This window comes from Cornus florida, unplaced genomic scaffold (assembly GCF_030987335.1).
Source record: "Cornus florida cultivar Cherokee Brave unplaced genomic scaffold, ASM3098733v1 CherokeeBrave_3.0.0_Hap2_Chr11, whole genome shotgun sequence".
Classification (NCBI taxonomy): Eukaryota; Viridiplantae; Streptophyta; class Magnoliopsida; order Cornales; family Cornaceae; genus Cornus; species Cornus florida.
Genome location: NW_026775581.1, coordinates 74780081 through 74805009, shown reverse-complemented (window position 1 = coordinate 74805009; position 24929 = coordinate 74780081). Strand labels below are relative to the sequence as shown.

General features: G+C 36.2%; 1 protein-coding gene across 2 annotated transcripts in view; it reads left to right on the top strand.

Moving 5' to 3' along the window:
- Positions 1–24622, top strand: part of LOC132283133 (uncharacterized) — a 38819-nt gene extending 14197 nt beyond the window's left edge. For both annotated transcript variants that reach the window (XM_059785038.1, XM_059785039.1), the window contains 10 exons: positions 141–212; positions 333–468; positions 787–944; positions 5568–5652; positions 15034–15233; positions 15331–15492; positions 18350–18499; positions 20556–20816; positions 23225–23503; positions 24342–24622. In XM_059785038.1, the coding sequence (XP_059641021.1) occupies positions 141–212; positions 333–468; positions 787–944; positions 5568–5652; positions 15034–15233; positions 15331–15492; positions 18350–18499; positions 20556–20816; positions 23225–23503; positions 24342–24587 (1749 nt within the window). In that variant the 3' untranslated portion in view covers positions 24588–24622. The remainder of the gene's footprint in view (positions 1–140; positions 213–332; positions 469–786; positions 945–5567; positions 5653–15033; positions 15234–15330; positions 15493–18349; positions 18500–20555; positions 20817–23224; positions 23504–24341) is intronic.
- The last annotated feature ends 307 nt before the right edge of the window (positions 24623–24929 follow it).

Sequence of the window (24929 nt, the reverse complement as noted above, 5' to 3'; positions counted from 1 at the left end):
AGATGCAACATATGGATTTCTTAGATCATTTTTCAGATATTTTCATCCTCTATTCTGATTGAGAATTTACAAGTTGATAACGTTTAAGTTGCACTCAGTGGAAACCTTGTAGTTGAATATACTTTTCTTTGAAATTACAGCTTGGACAAGCTCTGAGCACGAGACCAGACATACTGCCAACTGTATATTGCCAAGAACTTGCTAAGTTACAGGTTTTCCTCGCTTAATGGTCCATCTTATTAAATTACTGTAATGGAACACTTTCATTTCAAATGAGTATGTTGTTCTCCTTTTTAATATTCATACAGTTGAAATTATTTTATGTATGACAGGATCAAATACCTCCATTTCCAACTCGTGTTGCCATTAAATCTATTGAATCGCAATTAGGTGCCCCTGTTTCACAAATTTTTGCTGACATCAGCTCGGAGCCCATTGCTGCAGCATCTTTGGGACAGGTCTATAAAGGTTAGAAAAATTATACAGTGGATGGAAGATCATATACCTCTGTTCTAGTTGTATAAGAATTCTTAGTGCAGGATCTATATATTGGAATGAAAATATTGAAAAGTCAAATAATTTTTGTAACTGTTACTACACGATTGCAATGCAGGATCTATTGTGGGTGAGTGGTCGAACTATACGTCCTAAATTGTTGCTTAAAGATTTGCAGTTTTTTTTTTTTTTTGCATTCTGCATTGTTAGGAGATGGGTTTCTAGGAGGGATTTATATGCTTGATAGAAACTTAAGCTAAATGTTCTGTTTTGATGCTTCAAGTTTTGCAGCTCACCTGCATTCTGGAGAGCTAGTAGCTGTTAAAGTACAGAGGCCTGGAATGTCACATTTGTTGACCCTTGATGCCTTGTTATTTCATATGATTGGAGGCCAACTAAAGCGATTTGCCAAAGCTCGGAAAGATCTTTTAGTAGCAGTGAATGAGTTGGTGAGTCCTCTAGATTTCTGGCTTGATAAATTTTTTGGCAATCTCGCATCTCCTTTAGGATATCTTTTGTTATTGTGACTTCTGGAGAATTGAACACATTATGGGTCATGTATCTAATACTCCCTCTATGTCCACAATGTGAAAATGTGCAACATTCTTGTCTGAAGGTATTTTACTGATAAAAGGTGGGCAGATGTGCATCACAACCTTTTGATGTATTTTTATGCTTATCAAATTATTTCTCACTAATCACTACTACATCATGAAAATTTCATTTAATTAGTTATTGAATTACTGCTTTATCTAAGCCATGTCATTTCTTCTTGTTTTTAGGTATTAATGCTGCAAACATTGAACACACACGATATGCATATAAATTGATCTGACAATATTCTATCAATAATTCAGCCTGGCCAATATATGTAGATGCCCGCGTTACTTAATTTGGTATTTATATGTATATATTTTGCTGCATGACAAGCCTAGAATTCAAAATTCTATGTTGACTAAATTTGGTGATTCAACAGTCTTTTGGACTCACATTTCTTTAGCGTTCCTAGGTTATTTAGCTAGGAGAACTTGAAAAGATAGATTTGTATAGACTTCAAGTAATGCTTGCTGCATGTATTGGATAAGAAACATGGGAGACAGGAATGCATATAAATGCACACATTTTTTAAGGCTTTTAATGAAGACTAAAGATGGATGGATGATTGTATTATTTTAGAACTAGGCCTTCTTGTTTTCTGTGAAGAACTATGAGAACTCCTTTGCTTTCTTGTTTTTTGTGAAGAAGTATGGGAATTTCTTTGCACTGGTACCAAAAAGAAACTGTGGTTTGGAATTTCTTTGCACTGGTACCAATAGGAAGCTATGGTTTACTGTAAAATGGAACAGTATTTCTTGCATTTCTGACATGGTTTAAATTAATCACGATAATATATATGGTGTTTGTTACTTTAGATCCCTGGGATACTTTTTTTTTTTTTGTCCCAGTGCTTTTCCTTGATGTTTCCGTTATTGGAATCAACTGGCAGTTGAATTGTTTAGAAGGTTTTGTTTGGAATTCTAATGTTCACTTGGATGTTAAAGTTGGTAGAAGTCTCTGCAGGTGAAGTGGTAATTAGAAGTTAATGACTTGGAGATTCCAGTTTTATCTAATTAAAAGCAGCAAATGGCCATTGCTTTTATTAAAAGCTAATAGATTTTCCTACTTATCAAAAAAAAAAAAAGCTAATAGATTTTCTTTATATTTCTTTATTGATAGCCTTTTTCATTAATGGAGTCTGAAGCTTAATGTTACCCAGGGAAGCAAGTCGTCATTTCTAGTTTGGTGCAACTTCTGGTTTGGCTGCAAACTATAAGGACTTCTTTTAGTTCTTTGGAAGTTCATTAAGACTTCATATATAATGTAGGTTTTCTCTTTGATTCAGATATTAGACATCCAAGGTGTATTAAATTTCTCTCGCACTTGGATGATGCTGTCAAGGGTGTTCTATAAATTATCTCAGTTTATATTTGTGAAGAGATTTGGAAGCTCGTAATGAGTTCTGGCAGACTTTATTGGCGGCAAAGAAGACAATATGGGTTAAACAAACAACTTTGGTGATATATTTATTTGTTGAAATGTTTGTCAATTTCATCTTCCTAATCTATAGGTGTTCGAGAAATTTGTTAAAAGCGTACGTTGCTAAACCAAATTTATACTGGGGGATGGTTGAAGGATTCTGTCTTAGGAAGATATTTTGTGCACTCTACATGAACTTTCCCATATTGAATGGTCAGTCCTTTATTTCTTAAGTCACACAATCACTCATTTGTTCCATGTGGGACTTGGACCCTCAACCTTCCATTTGGAAGGAAGAGGAGATAGCACCTAGTCTGAATCAATGGTGTTATTGAGAGGTCAGTTACCACCTACCAATACCATCAACGCTTTTATTGTAAAATGCTGTTTCTGAATGAACAGATGGAGACATTGTATATTTTGACTTATGAGATATTATTGAGATATTCTTTTGATAAGGATATTTGAGTCTGTAGCCCTTATAGTTTGCCTTTTTATATGGACCCTTGTGCATCTGTAGGTTGTGTATCTGTCTAATCATCAAATTTATTAGTTTTCCAAACCTAAGGACTCGCGAATATGTTAAAAAATTCATATATTTAATATTATTCTTTTATTTTTAAGTTTTATGTGTGTGGGTATGTATTTTTGTTTTATAACATAGCTTTTGACATGACCACTTCCACTTTATTTAAAGAAATAATGTAACCGGGATTTTAATGTGTAATTATATAGTACTTGAATGATAGGATATACTTGTTAGGTGTATGTTTATGGTCATTGTCCAAGTGCTGTGTACCCATATGGGTTCTTGATGTAATCAGAAGAGTCCATGTTCAAAAACAATTTACTAAATCTTCTTCTATGTCTCCAAGCCGTGTCTCATTAAATCATCAGCCACTAAATCTTTCTTCTATCCATAACAATACGGCATAGGTGCGATTCTTAGGGTCCATGTTTTAGATTGGATAATTTCACGAGACGATCCATTCAGAAGCTAGTTCCATAAATTATGTAACAAATTTTTAAAAATTAACTCCTCCAAGACCTACAACTACGGTGTCCTTTTTTATTATCTCAAGTCTCAACCTATATCTATTTTGGCCTTCCCCTTTATCTAGCCTTATTCTCATTCCATGTTACTCTTCCTTATTAGTGCAATTATTCATTTTTGATGTGCATAACCAAACCATCTTTGTATTATTTATTATTATTATTATTATTATTATTGTGTTTCTTCTCCAATTGATGCTTACTTCTACTATCTCAAAATTTTGATATTTTCAAATTTTCTCATTTCTTGTCTTTCCACGCATTAAGACATTCTGATTTATGAAGTTGTTGTTCCGTAGTCTTACAGTTGTTTAGTACAAATTCTTTTTGCGCTTTCACATGTACCACATAACTCTTCATGCTATACTTCTATGAGCAAGACACCACTCCACATATCTCATCATGCTATACTTCTATGAGCAACATTATCTCAATTTTTTTTGAATAATTGATCTTTAATCTTCACTAATTTCCCATTTATCTCACTTCCTAAAGTTACAGTCCATATATTCGGTTCAGTCCTACTTTGCTTAAACCCTTTTGATTATGAAGTTCCTTAACAAGCTTTCTAATTTAGCATTTACCCTACTAGTCCTATTGATTTCAAAGTCCTTCTGTTCAGTATTTTTCATTATTTTTCGTAATATAGAAACACTCTTACCCACCCATTGTTCCAAAAAATTATTTTACTAGGCTATTTTAATGGTATGTTATGAATCTCCATGAAATTTGAATTCATGCTTTTCATCTTGCTTGTGTTTATTTTCATCTTGGAAGGGTATGTGCTCTTTCCCCCAAAAGGGCTTGATGTCATTTGACTCTATAGTCTGTACGACCTTTGGGAATTCTTTTTTTGTTTGAGCTCATAGGACCAACACGGAGGATTGAAGATTTTCCTTTTGCAATTAGAATGGTAATTATTCATTTATTCCTTACAATTTTCAGTCCAAAGCATTACTGGCTGTTACTTGGGAAAGAAGTAAATAAAAGACGAAGAGTCTGGAGGTCTATATTTGGACCTAACAGTCTCTACCAGCTTTATTGGAGTCCCCATTCCAAAAATATGGGCCATTTACACCCGAGGCATGTTAAGCTAACAAATGAGTGGCTTTTTTGTATTCGGATTGAATTCCTGTCAACAGACCAACAAACGATGGCATCAAACCTCTTTGTCTAAAGAAATAATATTTCTCTTTATTACTCGAAATCCTTCAAAAATTCACCTCTGAGGTCAAGCTCTTTGAAATTTATTGCCATTTCCCACTTTGTGGATACCATGATTGTCAGAGGATTTTCAGAATTAATCATACTATTGCCTTTGGCCTGGTCGTAGTGCCATCATATGCCTCCGTGAACTCCTAATATGATGTGAAGAGCTCCATCTTGTGAGTTTGACTTCAATGCACCATCAGAGTTAGCCTTCAGCTTGCCCACCTTGTTGATGTGTCCGAAATTTAGGAGCTCTATAAGTACTCTGTTCACCCTCTCTGAACACTATAATATCCTCTGAGGCCCCGCACTAACCACGTTCCTAAAATTTGACTTAAGTTCCATGGGGATCATTACGTTTGTATTAATCATCGTGTGACTTGCAGAAAACAACAAAGGAGCCTCAAAAAAAATCTTGAAGTTCCATTTCATTATATCATTTGTGTATTACTCTACTAGTTTTTCAATATAGCAGTTCCCTGACGATGAGACAGCAATGGAACTTTTGTGGCTTAGCCGGGTTGACTTGATAGAAAAGATGGTATATTGACTTTGTATGTTGCTCATAGGAAGGGCAAGAATCATCCTTCAAGAGTCTGCACGTGTAATCTTTTCATTTGAAAGATCTATAGAAAATGATTGATACTTCATACAGAAAACCTATGGCTTATATGTTCATATGATTGTTTCTTGGTAAATACAATATATTTTAATTTCATTGTGTAACATATTTATCTGCAATTTGATTATCTCTATACATCCTTAGAGATTCCTTAGGTTTCTTAAATGGTCAGGTGAGACACATGTTCGAAGAAATTGATTATATCCTCGAGGGACAAAATGCTGAACGCTTCGCTTTTCTCTATGCTTCCCACCCTTGTAAGTTCTTCCCCTCTTGTAAACACTGCATCTCATTTTTGAATTCATATATGGGATTGAAGTTCCTATCATTTCTTGAATTTACAATCATACTATATCCATTATCATCAGTCCTTGCCTTTATCCCATACAAATGCGGTTGGCAACATTCATATTATATATGTGCAATTACCTGTCTGTCTAAAATTATTCAGTTTTCAAAGCACCTTTTCTGCTAAAACTATTCCAGTAGATTCAGATTATTGGACTTGTCTGACCAGCATCTTTGTGACCATATATTTGACATCGCTTTGTAGTTTTTCAGCTAAATTTTTCCCCCTGATGAGCTGTTAAGAATGATTGTTCTGCCTTTGGTTGGTATACATACAAGGGTTGACTCATTATCTGAAAAAGATCAGTTGTGAGATATTCCATATGATTTGTTGCTTGTTAGGATTCACCACTGTAATTGTGCTAGGCTCACATTATCTGTTTTCAGGTTGTCTTATTTTGCATTAATTAAGACATTTTATGAAGTTAATTTTGAATTTATTATAACGGATGTTAATTGATTTTTTATGCTCGTTTAAATATTCAGAGTAGATGGCTAGCTGCCTTGAAAACTAGTCAAACAGCATTCTTAACCATCATGCCTGGTTCTTCGAATTTACCCATTGGATGTTGCTTGTCTGCAGTCATGAGTTCATTCTCATAAAAGCTGTTTCCCGGAGGTTATTTAGAAATTTGGACTAAAATCTTGAGAGTCATAGCTGGATGCGTTGCAGATGATGCGTGCAAAGAGGGTGGAAGGGAGGTAGATTATCCTTTAGCTTTGATGTCGACCATTCTAGGTGCCTAAATGGGATTGAAAGAATTATTTTAAAAAATGACACCAGAATCTATGAAGTTTTTAAATTCAGTTTACAGTTCTTTTCACTTGCTTCTATTCTACTCTGGGTCCTTTTGATTCTTTTATGGTGTAGTTGGCCACAGATTAATTGTAAATATGACAGACTTATAATGTGTAGTTAGTTAATTTTTATTAGCTATTTGGGGACCATCATGTAAACATCTATCACTAGAATTCCTTCTGTTATTACAACACAGTGTGTCTCGTGTTGCAAGACTATTCCATCTTTTCTGTTAGTAAGATGGTAACGTAAATGTATGCTTGTGTGTGTTTATAGAGAGAGAGAGAGAGAGAGAGAGAGAGAGAGAGAGAGAGAGTTGCTTGTGACTGATTTTTGGCCTAAAGTTTGTCTTTGTAACTCCGACATGGAGCTTTTCAGCACAGCGGTGTTCCAGCTTATGGAACACCGATCTCTTAGCAATTTGTGTAAGAACCTAATATCTCCAAGATATCACAACAAATCGAACCCTGGTGACATATACAAGTTATTCTTCCTCAAAAATGAACCTCGTAGATTCCAAGTCTCTCTAATTTCTTCCTCTTCCTCCTTTTTTTTCTTCATGTGAATTTTGATAATTGTGAAACTCAAATGATTCTCAATTGTGGAACTCGAGAGTTTCTCATTGTGTAAGGCATTGTGTTGTACTTGGGAGGTGCTTTAATTTCAACTCTATGCAAATCTGAAGCAAAGTTATTGGCCAGAGTTATGCCTTGAAGTTGTCTCTAAATTAATTTAAGTTTGTTGACTGCTATTGTTCATATTAATTTAGCATCAATCAATGTTTGTGCACAAGTAAATCTGGAGATATTTTTAAGTAACAGAAAGCTTTTATGGTGATTTGGAGTCGTTGAATTGAATGTAAGGGGATTATTTGTACGACGTGGTTTGTGGTAGGTAGTGTTGTCAGGGGCTTATTTGTTATTACTTCTATAATGTTAGGGCTTATGTGTAATTTCTGAAACTTGTTATTATAAATAGAATGTGGTGGAAGGATGAAAGTATTCGTTCATTCTCTCTCTTTCCCCATCTCTCTCTCTTTTTTTCTCTCATCCGCTTTCTTCTCTTTTTCTTCTTCTTCTTTATCACTTACTTTCGATTTGATTATATCTTAAAGTCAACATGGTATCAGAGCATGGTTTGTAAAGCTCTAGGTTTGTAGTTGAAACCCTAGGGAAAGTTTGTGTAAACCCTAGTGGGTGTGAAGGGTTTTGAAGAGATTCCAAGATGGGATTTGTTTGCAAGGAAGTAGTGTTAATCACATCCACACGTATCTCGATCGGTGTTTTTTTTTTTTTGTGTTCGCGGGGTTCAACAGCGGCTTTTTCTTCGTCGTTTGCGATTCTGATATGGTCTACTTTATTGCTTTCTAGGGTTTGTGTGGTGACTGTGTAGTCGCTTTTTATGCATCTTAGAAGACGGTAATATTTTTAGTTTTGTGTGTTAGAGAGGTGGTTCTCTATGTATTTTGTTACTGTTTTTGTTTCTGAGGATTGTATACCCAGAAGTTGTTTGATAAAATGTCTGGCTCAGAGGCTCTTAGTTTGACTCTAGTATTGGGAGGTAGTAGTGATCACCATCCAGGCCTTTGTATTACGACTGTTAGGCTGGATGAGACGAACTATATGGAGTGGGCTCAATTTGCTCGTATGCATATCACTGGTCGTAGGATGATCAACTATATCAAAGGGACTGTCACATATACCTGCAAGAGCGATCCTGAATTCAAAGAGAGGAGTGCAAATAATGCACTAGTTATGACGTGGTTGTTGCAGTCCATGCAGCCACAGATCAGCAAAGGGTTTTTGTTTGTGAAAACAGCTAAAGAGCTATGGACAGCTGTGGAAGAGACGTATTCCTCGGTTGGTAATTTTGCAAAACTGTATGAACTCCAACAACAAATTTCAAGATTCAAGCAGGAAGACCAAACTCTTGCTACATGTTACCACACTCTACGTGGTAAATGGGAAGAGTTAGATCACTACTAAGACTACATACCCGTGTGTGCAGTTGATGTTAAAGCATTTCATGCTATGGTAGAAAGGAATCGAATCTATGAGTTCTTGGGTGGTCTACATCCGAGATACGAGCATGCCAGGGTACAAGTGTTAGGCAGGTATCCGGCCCCTACTTCCTTTTAGAGATGTGTTTTCATATATCTAAGTTGAGGGGAATAGAATGAAGGCTATGTCTGCACCTGTATTACACTAAGCCAGAGCCAGAAGTACCATTGTCTGAGAGGTCTGGTCTTGCCACACAACAATGGAACAAGACCAATCCTCCAAAAGAAGGGAAACAGGATGACAAAAGCAAGTTGAGGTGTGATCACTGTGGGCGTATGCGCCACACTAGGGAAACATGCTGGAATCTAACACAGTCGCCCTACTCTAGCTTATGCTAATGCGAATGCTAGGCCAAGGCCTGGTCCATTTAGGGGTTATCTACGACACATACTGCAGAGCGTGAGACTGCTTTTACTGGTCATGCCTCCTCAAGGCCACCGAGTTCTTTGTCCGGGGCTGAACTTGATGCTCTCCGACATCTACTAGCACAATATTCCTCCGTCTCCACCTCTAACTTCGCTCAGACAGATACCTCTCATTCGGCACATCAGGTTTCCACATTATCTGGTGGACCACCTTGGAACATTGATTCAGGAGCCACCGATCACATGACTAATATGGCATTTGATTTTTCTTCGTATAGTTTATGTTCTGGTAAGGATAAGGTTAGAGTAGCTGATGGCACCTTCACCTCCATTGCGGGGAAGGGCACTGTTTCTGCCTCTCCTGATCTTACCTTATCCTCTGTTCTTCATGTCCCGAAGTTTACTAATAACCTCCTTTCTGTTAGTCACATTACAAAAGGCTTGAATTGTAGTGTAATTTTTTTTTCCATCTCACTGTGTGTTTCAAAACTTGGACACGGGGAAGACGATTGGAAGTGGACATGAGGACAATGGCTTGTATTTGCTGAACGCGAGGCCAACTTCTTATTATGTTGCAAATCAATCTAGTGTTAGGAATGGTACTATCAATAAAGATCTGTTAATGCGATAGCATAATAGACTAGGTCATTTACCTCTTCCTGTTTTGAAGCATGTGCTTCCCTAGTTTGCTTCTGTTGAATCTTTTGAGTTAAATTGTGAAACATGTGTTTTTGCCAAACAATGTCATGTTTCTTATCCTACTAGTATTAATAAAAATATAACTCCTTTGCAGCCTGTTCATTCTGATGTGTGGGGTCATGAATCTACTACTTTGTTACTTGGTTTTCGTTACTTTCTTGTGTTTGTTGATGACTTTAGTCGATATACTTGGCTTTATCTTATGAAAACCAAAAATGAAGTTCATTCCATTTTTAAAACCTTTCATAGGATGGTATGTACTCATTTTGGTTGTCCCCTCAAAATCCTTCGATCTGATAATGGAGGAGAGTTTATGTATGGTGGTCTTGCTTCCTTTTTTGCTGATAACGGGATTGTCCATCAAGTCTCTTGTGTTAATACACCACAACAGAATGGTGTAGCTAAAAGAAAACACCGTCATATTATGGAGGTGACCCGTTCTCTTCTAATTAGGATGGGAGTGCCTAAAAGTTATTAGGCTGATGCAAACCTTAAAAGCTACATACCTTATCAATCGCATGGCTTTTAAGGTTCTTGGCTATCAATCCCCCTTCTCTGTCTTACACCATGACACTGCCTTGTTTACTGTCCATCCGAAAGTGTTTGGTTGTGTTTGTTATGTTCACATTGATCATCGTAAGGACAAAATGGACCCTAAGGCAATCCGATGTGTCTTTCTTGGATACTCCGCCACTCAGAAAGGGTATTGGTGTTATAACCCTACCACTCGTCGTCACTTTGTCTCCATGGATGTTACATTCTTTGAGTCTGTTCCTTTTTTTTCCACTGCTCGGGATTCTCTACAGGGGGAGACTACTATACAGGTAGAGGATCCGTTATCCATTCAAAGGGAATGCCCCCTTCCTTTGCCTGTTCCCATTCAGGAGGAGCTTCTTACTGAGGTGCCTATGTCTAGTCCTTCTAACACTAATGATTTGCAGTAGGGAAAGCAACCAATTGTCTACACTAGGAGGGCAAAACAAGTTTTTGACTCACCTAGGACCAAGAAGTCTCCCTCGATCCAGGTAATTCCTTAGTTGACATTGATACTCCTAATTCTTTTCCCAATAGCATTCCTGTTGATCTTAATGTCCCTATTGCCTATCGTAAGGGTGTTCGTAGTTGTACAAAGCATCCCATATCTCAGTTTGTTTCCTATGATGGTTTATCTCCAACATATCGTGCTTTCACTTCATGTATCTCCTATGTATCTGTTCCTCCTAGTGTTTCAGATGCTCTCAATCAAACTCCATGGAAGAAAGCTATGCTTGAAGAAATGAAGACCCTTGAGAAGAATGGTACTTGGGATATTGTTCCATTACCTAGGGGTAAGAAACTAGTAGGCTGCAAATGGGTCTACGCAGTAAAGTATCATGCAGACGGAACAATTGAGAGATATAAAGCTCGGTTAGTTGCAAAGGGTTTCACTCAAGACCTATAGAATTGATTATTTGGAAACATTTGCTCCAGTTGTATACGTGTTCTTATTTCTTTGGCAGCTAATTTGAATTGGCCCTTACATCAGCTAGATGTAAAGAATGCTTTCCTGCTTGGTGACTTGGAGGAAGAGGTGTATATGACTATGCCACCAGGGTTTAAGCTTGCTAATGATCAGAATTTAGTGTACAAGCTAAATAAAGCTTTGTATGGGTTAAGGCAGTCGCCACGTGCTTGGTTTGAGAGGTTCAACACTGCTGTGAAAATAGTAGGGTACACACAGAGTCAGGCAGATCATACTCTCTTCATCAAGAAGCACCAGGGCTGCACCACTTCCCTTATTGTATATGTTGATGATATTGTTATCACTGGAAATAATCCAGAAGAGATTCGTCGAATGAAGTCATTCTTTGGAACAGAGTTCGAGGTTAAAGACCTCGGATCATTGAAATACTTTCTTGGCATCGAGGTGTGCAGATCGAAGAAAGGGGTGTTCATTCTCAACGAAAGTATGTGTTAGATTTGTTGGCTGAAACAGGCAGGCTTGGAGCTAGACCTATTGATATTCCCGTTGAGCAGAACCATAGGCTTAATAATGTAAATGGAGACCCATTAGATGATGTGGGAAGATTTCAGCAATTGGTTGGGAGACTGATTTACTTATCTCTCATGCGCCCGGATATTGCCTACGCTGTTAGTGTGATTAGTTACTTTATACATGCTCCACGTTCACCTCACCTTGAGGCAGCTCATCATGTTCTTCGCTACCTCAAAGGTTCACCTAGTAAGGGGATATTGTTTGGCAGTCATGGCCACTTGCGTGTTGAAGCCTATACTGATACTGATTGGGCAGAGTCTGTGACAGATCGACGATCTACTTAAGGATATTGCACATTTGTTGGAGGTAATCTTATTTCATGGCGAAGCAAGAAACAGTGGTAGTAGCTAGATCTAGTGCAGAGGCTGAGTTCAGTTCCATGGCATATGGAGTTTGTGAGTTGTTATGGCTACGTACGATGTTGGGTGAGTTAGGTTATCCTGTTCACGAGTCAATGAAGTTGTATTGTGACAACAATGTTACTATTAGCATTGCCCACAATCCAGTTCAACATGACATGACAAAGCACATTGAAGTCGATCGACACTTCATCAAGGAAAAGCTTTGTCTTGGGCTGATTTGTACTCCATACGTCAAAACACATGATCAGGTTGCTAATGTTTTGACTAAGGGTGTGAGCAAGACTTGCTTGCAAAATATGTTAGTCAAGCTGGGCATGATAGATATCTTTGCACCAGCTTGAGGGGGAGTGTTGTCAGGGGCTTATTTGTTATTACTTATATAATGTTGGGGTTTATGTGTAATTTTTGAAACTTGTAAATATAAATAGAATGTGGTGGAAGGATGAAAATATTCTTTCATTCTTTCTCTCTTTCCCCTCTCTCTCTCTCTCTCTCATTCGCTTTCTTCTCTTTTTCTTCTTCTTTATCACTTACTTTCGATTTGATTATATCTTAAAGTCAACAGGTAGGTGTGATACCCCTCAATTCCGAAATGCGGGTTGAACAGGTCTGCGCACAAGACCGAGGGATATCAAGCAATACGAACACAGAATACAAAAAGATAAAAAATAAAGAAATAATATCGCAAAAGGGAAAACTAAATAATAATCAAATAAACAATAAATCCTCTAAATGAATCCATTAATTCCCAAAGATAAATATAATCCACAAATTCCCAAATATAATTAATTCTCCAAAAATACAACTCGGGAATCCCTAACATGGATCCCTAATAAAATCCCATAACTGAAATAAATATAATTGTCTAAAATTGAAATAAATAATCATGAAGTAAAATCCTATGTCGACGACATCGGAAGAGTGATGTAGACAAGTCTCTGGTCTGCACGAGCAACCTTTAATCCTGCTACTGACGAGGACCTGAAAAATATAACAAAGGTGGGTTACAACCCACAAATAAGTTATTTCTACGACAACCCAAACATAAAGCTGATGAACGATACACCCCTATCTAACTCATGCTATAACTAAATAGTCGATAGGTATATAATAAACACACTAAAGACTCTCACTAGACTAAAGCAGACTTAACCGAATAGTGAGTATCTCATGCAAAGCGCACACAAAGGTAGTCACAAGTCCTCCTTCTACCAAGGCACCCACATCCCTATATCCAGCTACCCATATCAACTGGCAATATACGCCTCCTTCCTAACCACTGAACACGAGACCTCAAGCTTGTATCATGATACATAATATCAATATAGATATAACTAACCATATCCTGACAATGGCACACCAAAAACAACCATACCTATATCCTAACAATGGGTTGGAAACATATAAATTAAAATAGCCATATCCTAACAATGGCATGCCATCCATATCCTGACAATGGCATGACATAGAACCATATCCTGATAATGGTTCCCAAACAATCCACACATATATAGATCATGTATAAGATCATATAAAACAACTACGCACATGATTACAATCATAATATGAAGTATTGCATTTATTACAACAATTTAACATTTAATACATCACATGAATAACTTATAAGTTATCTAAAACCTCCTACCTTAGTTATTTCAACATAATCAGAAATATACGCATGCTGATAATTTATCTTTCCAGCAAATAAAGAGATCTACAATCTTATCTCATGCTAAACATTTGACCTCACATGTTAAAACAGTTTATAAGATTAAATTTACAAATTCATATTTGAATTAATCCCATTGACATGCATCGTTACTATCATGCCTTTTTTTAATTCGCGTGTCATTGTTCTTAAGTCCCTATTTATTGTTCGGGCCCTTAAATAATCAATTCGGGGCCAAACGGAACGCGTTTACCCAAAAATACACATTTTCTCTCTCTCGCCCCTCTCTTTCTCTCGCCTCTCTCTCTTCTTTTCTTTTCCCAGACTACATATACATATATATACACACACACACTACATATAACCCTAGTCCTAACACACGTCTGAAAAAACATAAAATAAAACTAATTACAATAATAAATAATTATTATAATAAAACATAGCATATATATACACAACATTATATATATATATATATATACCCATCCCCATGGTTTAATATCCAACCCATCTAAGATCCCTTCCAAATAGTCCAAGACCCATCTAGTTTGTCCAAGAATTACAAGCCCAATCCATAATCTTTTAAAATAAAATGAAAATAAAATAAACAAACCATTTAACTAAACAATTAAACATTTAAAAGCCATTTAATTAAATAAACACATCACACATGAAATCAATTAAAAGAATGCACATACACAATTAGACACATCAATAAATTTAAATTAAACAAAATAAAAATAAGTGAAACAACTAAAAGCAAATAATCAAATAGTTACATAATTAAATAAAAATGCGATTAAAACACTTAAATAAATCTCCAAAAATTAGAGGTATTACAGTAGGTAAAGTGAATAAGCACCTCGATTATTCTGTTCATTAATTGCCAATGTCAGTCATGATTGTCTAACCTACATTGCTGCTTGAAGTTCTTATTCTGCCCCTACAACATGCTCAAGCCTATGGATCGCACTAAAGATGTAATTTAATTAAAAGAATAAGAACAAGCAAAGGATTTTGTCATGTTGGATCTGGAGGAGGGTTTCTACTTTTATAATAATTTGTTCTAGTTTGGTAATTCCTGTACGGTCCTTGCTTATTGGAGTACAGATTGCTTGGAAAAATAGCAGTTTTCTTCTGCGGTAATGTATTCTTATCTCATATCTGTGCATGTTAGAGTGCATGTGCCTTTGACAGGTTATGTGTGTGCTTGTGTCTCTGAAGTTGCATTTCTTGCTATTGATTAACTTCTCTCAAGTATAAACCCTAATAAATAAAATTTGTTAATTATTGATCAACAGATACTGGTCAAAAGGATTCAAAAGATACAGCTAGCAATACTGTTGACTACAAGAAAGGAAAGTGTATTAAAGTTCCAAAAATATATTGGAACCTTACTCGTAAAGCTGTGCTCACAATGGAATGGATCGATGGAATTAAGCTTACAGATGAAGCCCGACTGAAAAAGGCCTTCTTAAATCGGAAGGAGCTCATAGACCAGGTATTGAGTTGCAATTTTCTTAGTTAGGTCTCATGCACTATTGGTGCTTGCATGTTGTGTATCTCAAGTTTGTGATCCCTTTTTATTGGCTTCATAGGGATTATACTGCTCTTTGAGGCAATTGCTTGAGGTGGGGTTTTTCCATGCTGACCCTCATCCAGGAAACCTTGTTGCTACTGATGATGGATCTCTTGCTTATTTTGACTTTGGAATGATGGGTGATATTCCACGCCACTACCGTGTTGGACTTATTCAAGTGGTAAGAACTTCTACATTTGATTACTTGCATAAGAAGGAGCTCCAAATGCAATTTCTAATTATTCTTATCTGGTTTTGAACTTGTTTAACCTCGAGTCCCTTCAAAAAAATTATTTTTATCTGATTTTGAACCCTTTTTCTTTGTGTTGCTAAGTGTATATTTGGAGATTGCTCACTTCATTTTCTATAGGTAGGTATGATGCGCTTTAATCTGTTATTTTTCATCGTTCTATCTTGCTTATGTTGGCTTCTATCTCTAAAACTGGAGTGACAGTGGTTTGCATGTGTCATGGTGTGCGGAGAAGCTCATGTTTTGTTGAGATCCTCAAATGAATGATACTTTTTTGGTGTACTCCATTTGTTACTGGTTAGTACATGAAGTAGGTTACCTGATGGTTAGCCTGTCAAGCATGGATCTTCAATAAATGAGAAATGAAGTGGTAAATGACCTAAATGAGTTACTATCTGTTTTTTTTTTTTAGTTGGTAAACACACACACACATCCCTCCACTGAGACTTGAACCCTTGACCTTCCTTTGGGAAGTAGGCGCCTGGTACCGCTAGGCCACTAGCCTGTTGGCAAGTTACTGTATGTTTGTGTGGAGAGTTTGATCATTACTCTAAGTTTTTAAACCTAGTTGTCTTACATGTGTTTCCTTCAGAAAGAATCAATAAACTGTATGAAATTTAAGATCATTACTAAAAAAAATGTCCAACCTTTCCACTAGAATATACTTATCATGTACACTTGAGGCACAGTGAGGATCCTAATATTTTTTTGGAAGATTAATTAATTAATGGATAAAATGTTAAGCGAGTTGCATGAACATTATACTATAATTATTAGAAGAGGAGTGTTTTAATGCATAACTGTACTACAACGGGGGGAGAGAAAACCATTCTCTATAGTTGTTCAAAACGATTACACTCATTCCTTCATCCTAGCCTTGAAATAGGCTGTGAGGATTGCAGCAACCATATTCCAATATATTATTATGCCATTAACATTTAATTGGAGTGGAGTCATCTAACTATAAATATTTTTATAGTGAGGAACACACATCAATCTATGCTCACCCCTGTAATGCACATTTTTCTCTTTGTGTGGGCTGCATTTACATAATCTAATTATTCTTCCAGTTTTTCTTAATTAATTCTCCTTTCTGTTGGTTGTCAGGCCTCTAATATAAAATATCTTAATGTCTTTGTGAAATCTGTTTCCTCTACCTGTGGTGCCGAGGATTGAATGAAAGCTTACTAATGTACTTTTTTCATTTTGTAAAGATATTACTTTTGATGAAGAAAATGTTTTGGCACTAGTGGTTTAAGGCCCAATGTGTGAAATTTATATTTGGTAATGGCAACCACACTGCTAGGTTTCTGAACATGGAATGTTCTATTTTAACATGGAGACTGAACAAGGAATCTCTTCTAAATCTATACATGCACACATTCAGATCTGCATGTACGTGTGAAATCATTCTATCAGATATACATTTATCAGCTATATTTTTGTATGTGGAATAACCATGAGAATGAATAATGAAGAATAAAAGAAACAAACGACTTGATAACTTGTTCCATGAGGAGAAGGCCTACACCACTTGTACTCCTGCGTCCTTTTAAGTAAAGGGTGGTATGTTTTTTTGGAATTATATGCCTGTACAGAGATGTCATGTCTGAGTTCAAATTGCTGATTGCCAGAAGGGTGGTGTTGTGCTGCATATTATATGTCGACTGACTACCTGAAAGTTGGTTTGGTCTTAAATAAACCAATAGGCAACCCAACACTACCCATGCCTGAGAATGTGTACAGCAACTGAATGCATTTCGTATCTTAAGCTGTGTAGATAAACGAATGTGCTTGTACATTTGTTTCTTTGGAGGTTCGTAGTGAAGGCTTTTCTTTCTGATGCCATTTTGAGTCATTCAGTCTTAGAAAAGTGTGATACTCGAATCCTGAGCTCATTCTTGGCACATCTAATCGAGCTTGGCCTTGAGTCTAGATTCTAGAATGTTGCCACACAAAGTTTGGAATATTTGAATCAGACTCTTTTACAAGTTAGATATTCTGCTCCTTGGTTTGGTTTTAAATCGATAAATATGCTTAGCTTAACCTGCCGAAGTTAAAGTTTGAAGCGATTGAATATTATTTGTCTCTGACTTCAGCGTTTCCAGTCTTTTCCATTGATTTATATTGCTCTCTTTTTTCTTTTTACTAAGGTTCCTTGTAGAGAAGAAGATAATTAAACAGGCATGAAAAGAAAAGATAAATAATAGTTCAAAATTATGGAGCAGTTTTTCATTTTGATAAATTGATCATCACTTCTACATTGAGTAATGCACCTATTAGGAAGGTCCGGTATATTAACTTCATCTATTTTTTCTGTCTATTTTTCTTGTTTTGCATCATTAAGTAATGTCATTCCCGCTAAATTTAATTGTGCATTTCCTCTCTTTTCAGTCTTTGCTTCCTGTTTGTTAACTCTTATTTATTTCTCTTTTCTGTTTGCTATCACCTCTTTCCTTTTTCTTTTTCTTTTTCTTTTCTCCCATTTTTTTTTTCTGTCCTTTTTTCTTTTTGATTGATAAGCGATAGTATTTTAACCCTTTGCCCCACCCTGTTCTTTTAGGGTGCCATGCTAGCACTTTACTATTGTATTGTAAATTTGTAATGGTTTTGACCTTTTTTGTTGATTCATGTTCAAATTGTAAACTTGCCCCAAAGTCAGTAGTCTGTTTTAGGCTCTGTCACTCGAGGCTTTCTTCTCCTTTGTTTTCTCCTATCTGTTTGATGTTAACAGTTGCAGCATTTTTTGCATGATGCTTTATAGTTGATTTGCTTTTGTTTCTTTCAGCTTGTGCACTTTGTTAATCGTGACTCTCTGGGTTTGGCAAATGACTACCTCTCTCTGGGATTTCTCCCTGAAGGGGTTGATATATTGTCAGTTTCAGATGCTCTGAAAGCATCCTTTGGTGATGGCACTAGACAATCCCGGGATTTCCAGGTCCGTATTGGTATTGTGCCTGTGTACTTCTTTTTCATTGTTTGGCCTTTCGCTGAAATATTCATAGAATGAAAGCACTAAGTTACCTTAACCTAGATATGTAATCGAGTCTTGAGAGAGTTTTGATGTGTTCTTTGTTACTATCCATTTCCTCTATCCTTTAATGGTCGTAGACAACTGATTATTAACACTATGACATAAACAACCCAAGTTTTGAGTAGAAAATTGTCTAACACGACTCATATGATGCATATTACATATGTCTGACGTAAAAGAAAGGAATTGATTGCTCTAGAAGAGCAATCAATCACTTTACTGTAGAATGGAAAGATCAATCCTTTGTGCAGAATGCCAGCCCAATTGCATATTTTTCAAAAAAGACAAGTTTACAGGTCAGAAAAAGTTTTTAAAACCTACTATGCTGTGATTAGGGTTCACAAATGCTATAAGTTGCCCGAAGGTTTCTTTTATATAGTTACGAAGAGGCTACACAAGTAATACACAACTTCTAGAGATGAGTACGCACTTACAGCTTTGAGATCTGTCTTTGGTGAATATATGTCTAAATACACTTTGTTTCCATGAGAGATTCTTTTCTTTTATCACACATAGACCTTGTGACATTGATCAAGTTAAATAATATGTGCAAATATAAATGGATCAATAGCGGAACACTGCATGTATCGCTCTACCTTACGAAATTCCCAAGACCATTTCAAGTCAAAGGGGTGAATCCCAGAAGCGGCGGGGCAAATCCTATGGTCAACTTCCTTAGGCGGAGGGATGGTTGAGCCTGCTAGTGGAGAGGTCGGTCCCTAAGGGAAGGTCCAAAAGTGAAAGCGAAAAACGGACCTTAGCCCATAACACTTCATTTTCATGAGAGATTAATTTTTTTTCTCACACATATACCTTGTGGCATTGAGTGAAGTTAGAGAATATGTGTGTGGTTTGACTATCATCATGCATTGTTAATGGAAATATTGAAAGAGCAACAGACGATAGAGTTTCCTTCCTGTTTTCATCACTGGATAAAGACCTTGTCTTGTGTAGGTTGGTCAAGGTTTACTGCATGTAAAAGGGTTCCCTGGAAGAGCAAGATTTTACAAGAGATTGCAATGAAATGGGCGAATCGCAAGGAGACTGGATTCATTTATCTATAGTTGCAAGACTTAAGTTGTCTGGTCTGGCGTAAGTTAGGTGATTCCTAGGCATAAGAGTTTGGAACCTACTGTTTTGGTCTATTACGACTTTTGTGTCTGTCTAAGGTCTTCTGCGCACTAATCTCACATACATGCTTCGGGAGTTCTTCAGTTCAATATCTAATATAAGAGGTGGCCACTTTGCTTAATAGCAAAACCTTTTTAATCATGCTGCATGGGTTCTCTTTACAGGGTGAAATCTCTGTTTTGGACACCATGCCTTGGCTGCTCTAACAGAGTCAAATCTGTCTTTGCAGATGGAAATACTTCAATATCCTTGATAAATTCTTATCGTTATGAACTTTAAATTTTGTTTAGCATCCACTGTGTTTAGCATCCACTGTATATAATAACTTAATAAGCGAACTGATCTCCTGTGAGTTTGTTGTTAACCTGTGGATCATCCTTAGAATTGTGGGAGTGCAGCCTTGGTATTCTATAATGAATTTTAATGAGAAAGGAAAGGGGTAGTGATTGGACTTTTGGTTTAAGTCAGTTTTTTCCCTACTTGGTTTATTTATTTTCTACAAATTGGTTAAGAATATCAATATGAACCATCGTTCTAAACTGTTATTCGAGTTACCATATTGGTTTTATGTCCAAATTTTGAATAATTTATTTTGATAACTTGGAATAACTATTCATAAGAATAGTATTGATTTTAAGATGAACTCCATATTGTTATGTGCCTTTATACCCTTTAAAGCATTGAATTTGTCGAAAAATTTAAATAACTGCTGCTTAAATTATCATTTTTATTTTCATCTCCATGCTATATATCATTGCACAAAATACTTCTTCAGGGGATTTTGGAGGAATATACTGACAATTTAATTTGTATGTTGCATTTGATTCAGGCCATAATGAGCCAACTGTATGATGTTATGTATGACTTTAACTTTTCTCTTCCACCGGACTATGCCTTGGTGATAAGAGCGCTGGGATCACTTGAAGGGACTGCAAAAGCTTTGGATCCTGATTTCCAAGTTATTGAGAGTGCATATCCTTTTGTTGTTGGAAGGCTTTTGGCAGACCCAAATCCTGATATGAGGAAGATATTAAGGGAGCTTCTTATCTGTAATGATGGCTCCATTAGGTGGAATCGGCTAGAACGGCTGGTAGGTTCTCTATCTTTTGGTTTTTTCATGCAGTCTAGTTCTAAATTTCTTCAGCGAATGTAAATTTAAGGAATAAATAATTCTTTAAGTTAATTCACATTTTCTGGATTTACACTTCATGAGTTGACCCTTCGAAAGAATACGGCTGATGATTTGTTTAAGTTTTTGTCAGTAATTAGTTTTGATGTTGTAATTAAAATCTTATCAGTGTAAATGAATTTTAGTTTTCAGTTGCATTACTGAGTAAACTACATTCAAATTTATTTCTGCTCTACTAGAATTTTCTTCCATGTGAAAATCACTATTACATCAATGTCTATACTATTATTAGACCAGTCTTTGTAGTCTTAATGCTTGAAGATATTTTTGCATCTGAACCCAACTTGATCTCACTAGGCTGGAGATGGAAAGCCTATGAGCCCGTGACTTGATCTCACTAGGCTGGAGATGGAATGCCTAATTGTCTTCTTTTTTTTTTCCTTGTCATTTAACAATAAGATTGAGGTAAATGGGTAGAAGTACAATGGGGAAAAGCAAAAAGGTCTACTGGAAACAAACAGAACACAAATGAATTACAACAAAGGAAAGAATGTTCCAGGATCGAAGCCCTACCTTAGCTAAAAGGTTAGTTTCCCATTTGTTGATAAGCAACAATAAGTCGAAACCAATTCTGCAGATGTTTAAAAACTCAACCATGATGTAGGAATAAATTTATGGGCTTGAGATATACTTTTGTTCAACAAGAAGGGAGGAGTCGCTTTTTACTGTGAATAATCAACCCAAGACTTTTTACTTTATTGAGTCTAACCAATAAGGTTAACACAGTTGGTTTGATAGTGTGGCCCTCCACTCCTGGTGAGTAAGTATATATTTAGAAAAGGTGTTTCCTCCATCATCCTTAGGTATTGCCAATGGCATTTTGACCTTGGTTGGTACCACACAAAACAGTGCCAAGTGATTTCCCTTGTGAATAGTAGCACCATGAAGGTTGGTAGCAGTACAAACAACTATTGTATTCTTTATTGTGAATAAACTGTTGTGTCCTAGTGTGGTTCCTACATCAACATGATTGAGAGATCTTATTACATGTTGCCCCTCATTCCTAATCTATCACACCAATATTATATGTGTGCATGCAGGGAATTCTATGAAGCAAAATGTGCTGAATCCCACAAAATGATGCCATTGTAATTAGTTATTCCATCTTTTTTGGCACCATGCAAATATCTTGGATTGATTGAGTCCTGTAAAATCCCTTCATCCTCGAGTCTTGAAGTTACTTCGGCTTGTGTTTTATCTTCAATTGCAAGCAGTAAGACACAAATAATCCTTCTTTAATGATACTATATAAACCAAAAAAGGAATGTTAACCTTGGCACTGAATTTTCTAGAGAAATCTTGCTTGCCTATCGAGGATCTGACTTCCACAAGGCATACTACAAGCCGTCAAGCTAGTCCTTTATGGCTATAGCCTTTGCCTTCAGACCTGCTTCACTTGCTGATTGATTGGAAGGATAATGAACTTCCCGTTCTTCTTTCGCCGAGAACTTAGTGCATCTTTCTGCTCTCCATCAAAGTCACAGACCTTATTGTGCAATTTGTCTTCCAAATCCTCCTATAATGTTAAACAAGAATCCGTAGCTGCATGTGGTACTTCTATTGTTTGTGAATTATGAACAAAAAAAATTCATATACTTTGGGACTTTAAAGCTGCGGCTGTCAGAAAATCATGTAATAGTAGCTTCTCACAGTGTGCATTTAGTCAGTCAATTAATTAACTGCTAGGTTGAGAGTGTTTGTTTGTTAGTGGTTGTTTGTCCTGGAATTGGTGTGTATAGAGGTCCATGTTAGTAATACAGATCAAGCTGATTGTAGTTGATCAGGATTAGAAGATTTTTGACACTGGAATTTTGAATTCGGTTAAGATTTGATTCTCTTTGTAGTCAATAATGTTATGTAATTGAACAGGATATCTTTCTCTTGCACATGTAATATTAGTTGACATAATGGCAGTAGTGACAAAAAGACATGATGGTATTGGTAGAGAAAGGATAAGACGGCTATAATCAACATAGCTTGAGTTAGTAAACAAAGACATTTTAGTGTAGTTTGACCAAAATTAAGGTCCCCAAGGCTAGTAAAATGATGGAACATGTAGCTGACTCCAAAATGTTACGACAAGGCTTCATTTCGAGTTGAGTACTCATTTTGAAAATTTTCCATAATTTCATGCAGATAATCCATGGTCTTATAATTGCTTTCAAAAAAATATTATTTGGATATTTGATGTTAATGTAGGATTTATTTGCTTTTTGTAACTTGAATTCATCTCTATATCTATTTGAGAAATGAAAATGCCAATATTTTTCTTGTAATGACGTGCAAATGATGTCTCTTTTTTGTTTTAGATAGCAGCAATAACAGAACAGGGTCCTCAGTCCACAGGGGAACCCCCTAATGCTAAAGAAAAATCTTCAAATCATTTGGGATGGAAGTCCTTTGACATGCGTGCTGTTGTTGCTGCCACAGAAGATCTTTTCCTATTTATCCTGTCTGATAAGGGTCTGAGAGTTCGTGTTTTCCTTGTCCACGACATAATAAAAGCGGCTGATGTTTTTCTACAGGATGAAATTGTTGCTAGCATTTTCGACGGGAAGGTTCAAGTCAAAGGCACATCAGAATCTGAGGTTTGTTTATATTGTTATGTTGTGTAATCTCACTGTTGTCTCCAATAAATGATCTCTTGAATGGCTTAAATACTTGAAAATAATTCACTCCTGAACTAATTTCTCAAACAAAATAGGTAATTATAGAAGCAACTATCCTTGAAGTTTTGGTAGTCATCTTGCTTCGAACTGAATGCCTTCATTAAGCATATCTAACCTGATTTATAGTTACTTTTGAAGCATTTCAATCATTGCTAATTATCCCCTGATTAATTGCAAGGTACTCGTTTTATCTTTTTATTTATTAAAAAAAAATAATAGAAAAAAATCCACCATCTCACAATATAGTTGTTGCTATGTTATGTCTCCTCAAAATTGGCCTCTTGGCACACCTTAAGCATGTTATTGATTAAATACTTTCGGCATGTTAATTATATTTCTACCTGCTGCTTCACTGACCTTTTGAACATGTGTAGTGAAGTCAGCAAAAATATTCTTTGTTTATTGTGTTTTATTTTTTGCCTTTTTCGCCTTTTACAAATTTCACATTATTATATGGAGCTAGACATGCCTATATTGCAAACCTCTACAGAGATGGTATTCATTTTCGTAGGTCTGGCTTTATTGAAATTTGCCATGTCTGGAAAACATTCTGAAATGTTGTTTATGCAGCGGTAATTTGGCGTAAGCTCCTTAATGGTAAAGATACAAAGAGGGATGGATATAATATATACAGAAATGTCATCTTACGTCATTTCTAATAGTAATCACGATCTATATTAATGTATAGAAATGTTATCTCACGTCATTTTTAGCATTATAATAACCACCATGATTATCATTATTGATGATTTTGCAGGGACATGCAATGCTCATGCGGGTGGTTAACGGGTTTCAATCCCTTTGGTATGCGGTAAAGTTGGCCCCGGAGGTCTGGACTGCTATGCTGCTCCGTATGGCATTAAAGCCTGAGGTTCACAGGTTCACTTTCGACATTATTTCAGCCTTAGTGCAACATTCTAGCCATAGAATTCCAGAAACATTCTGGGTTTGTATATCTAGACTTCTCCACAAATTGGTGAATTACAATCCTGATGATTTATAATTTGGTTTATAGTATACAATATATATTTTTTTTCACCCTGTTAATCATTTCTATTTGGTGCCCCTATACAAGCAAAAGGAGAATTTGATTTCTAGATTTAATAGAAGAGAAATTCCCAGGATTTAAGTGCAATTGGGTGGAATCAGGTGACAATCGATGGTTAATTACCAAGTCTGTATGATATTGGGATTTATCACTCGTCCAAAGAGGATCTCGACAACTCTCTTGTTAACAATGAAAAAGAATTTTTTTTTTTTTTTAGGCTTTATTCGTCTACATGGAATTGGAGTTTTGGAATTTGAATTGGAACTGACAAAAATTTTAGTTCAATTTTCTTCAATT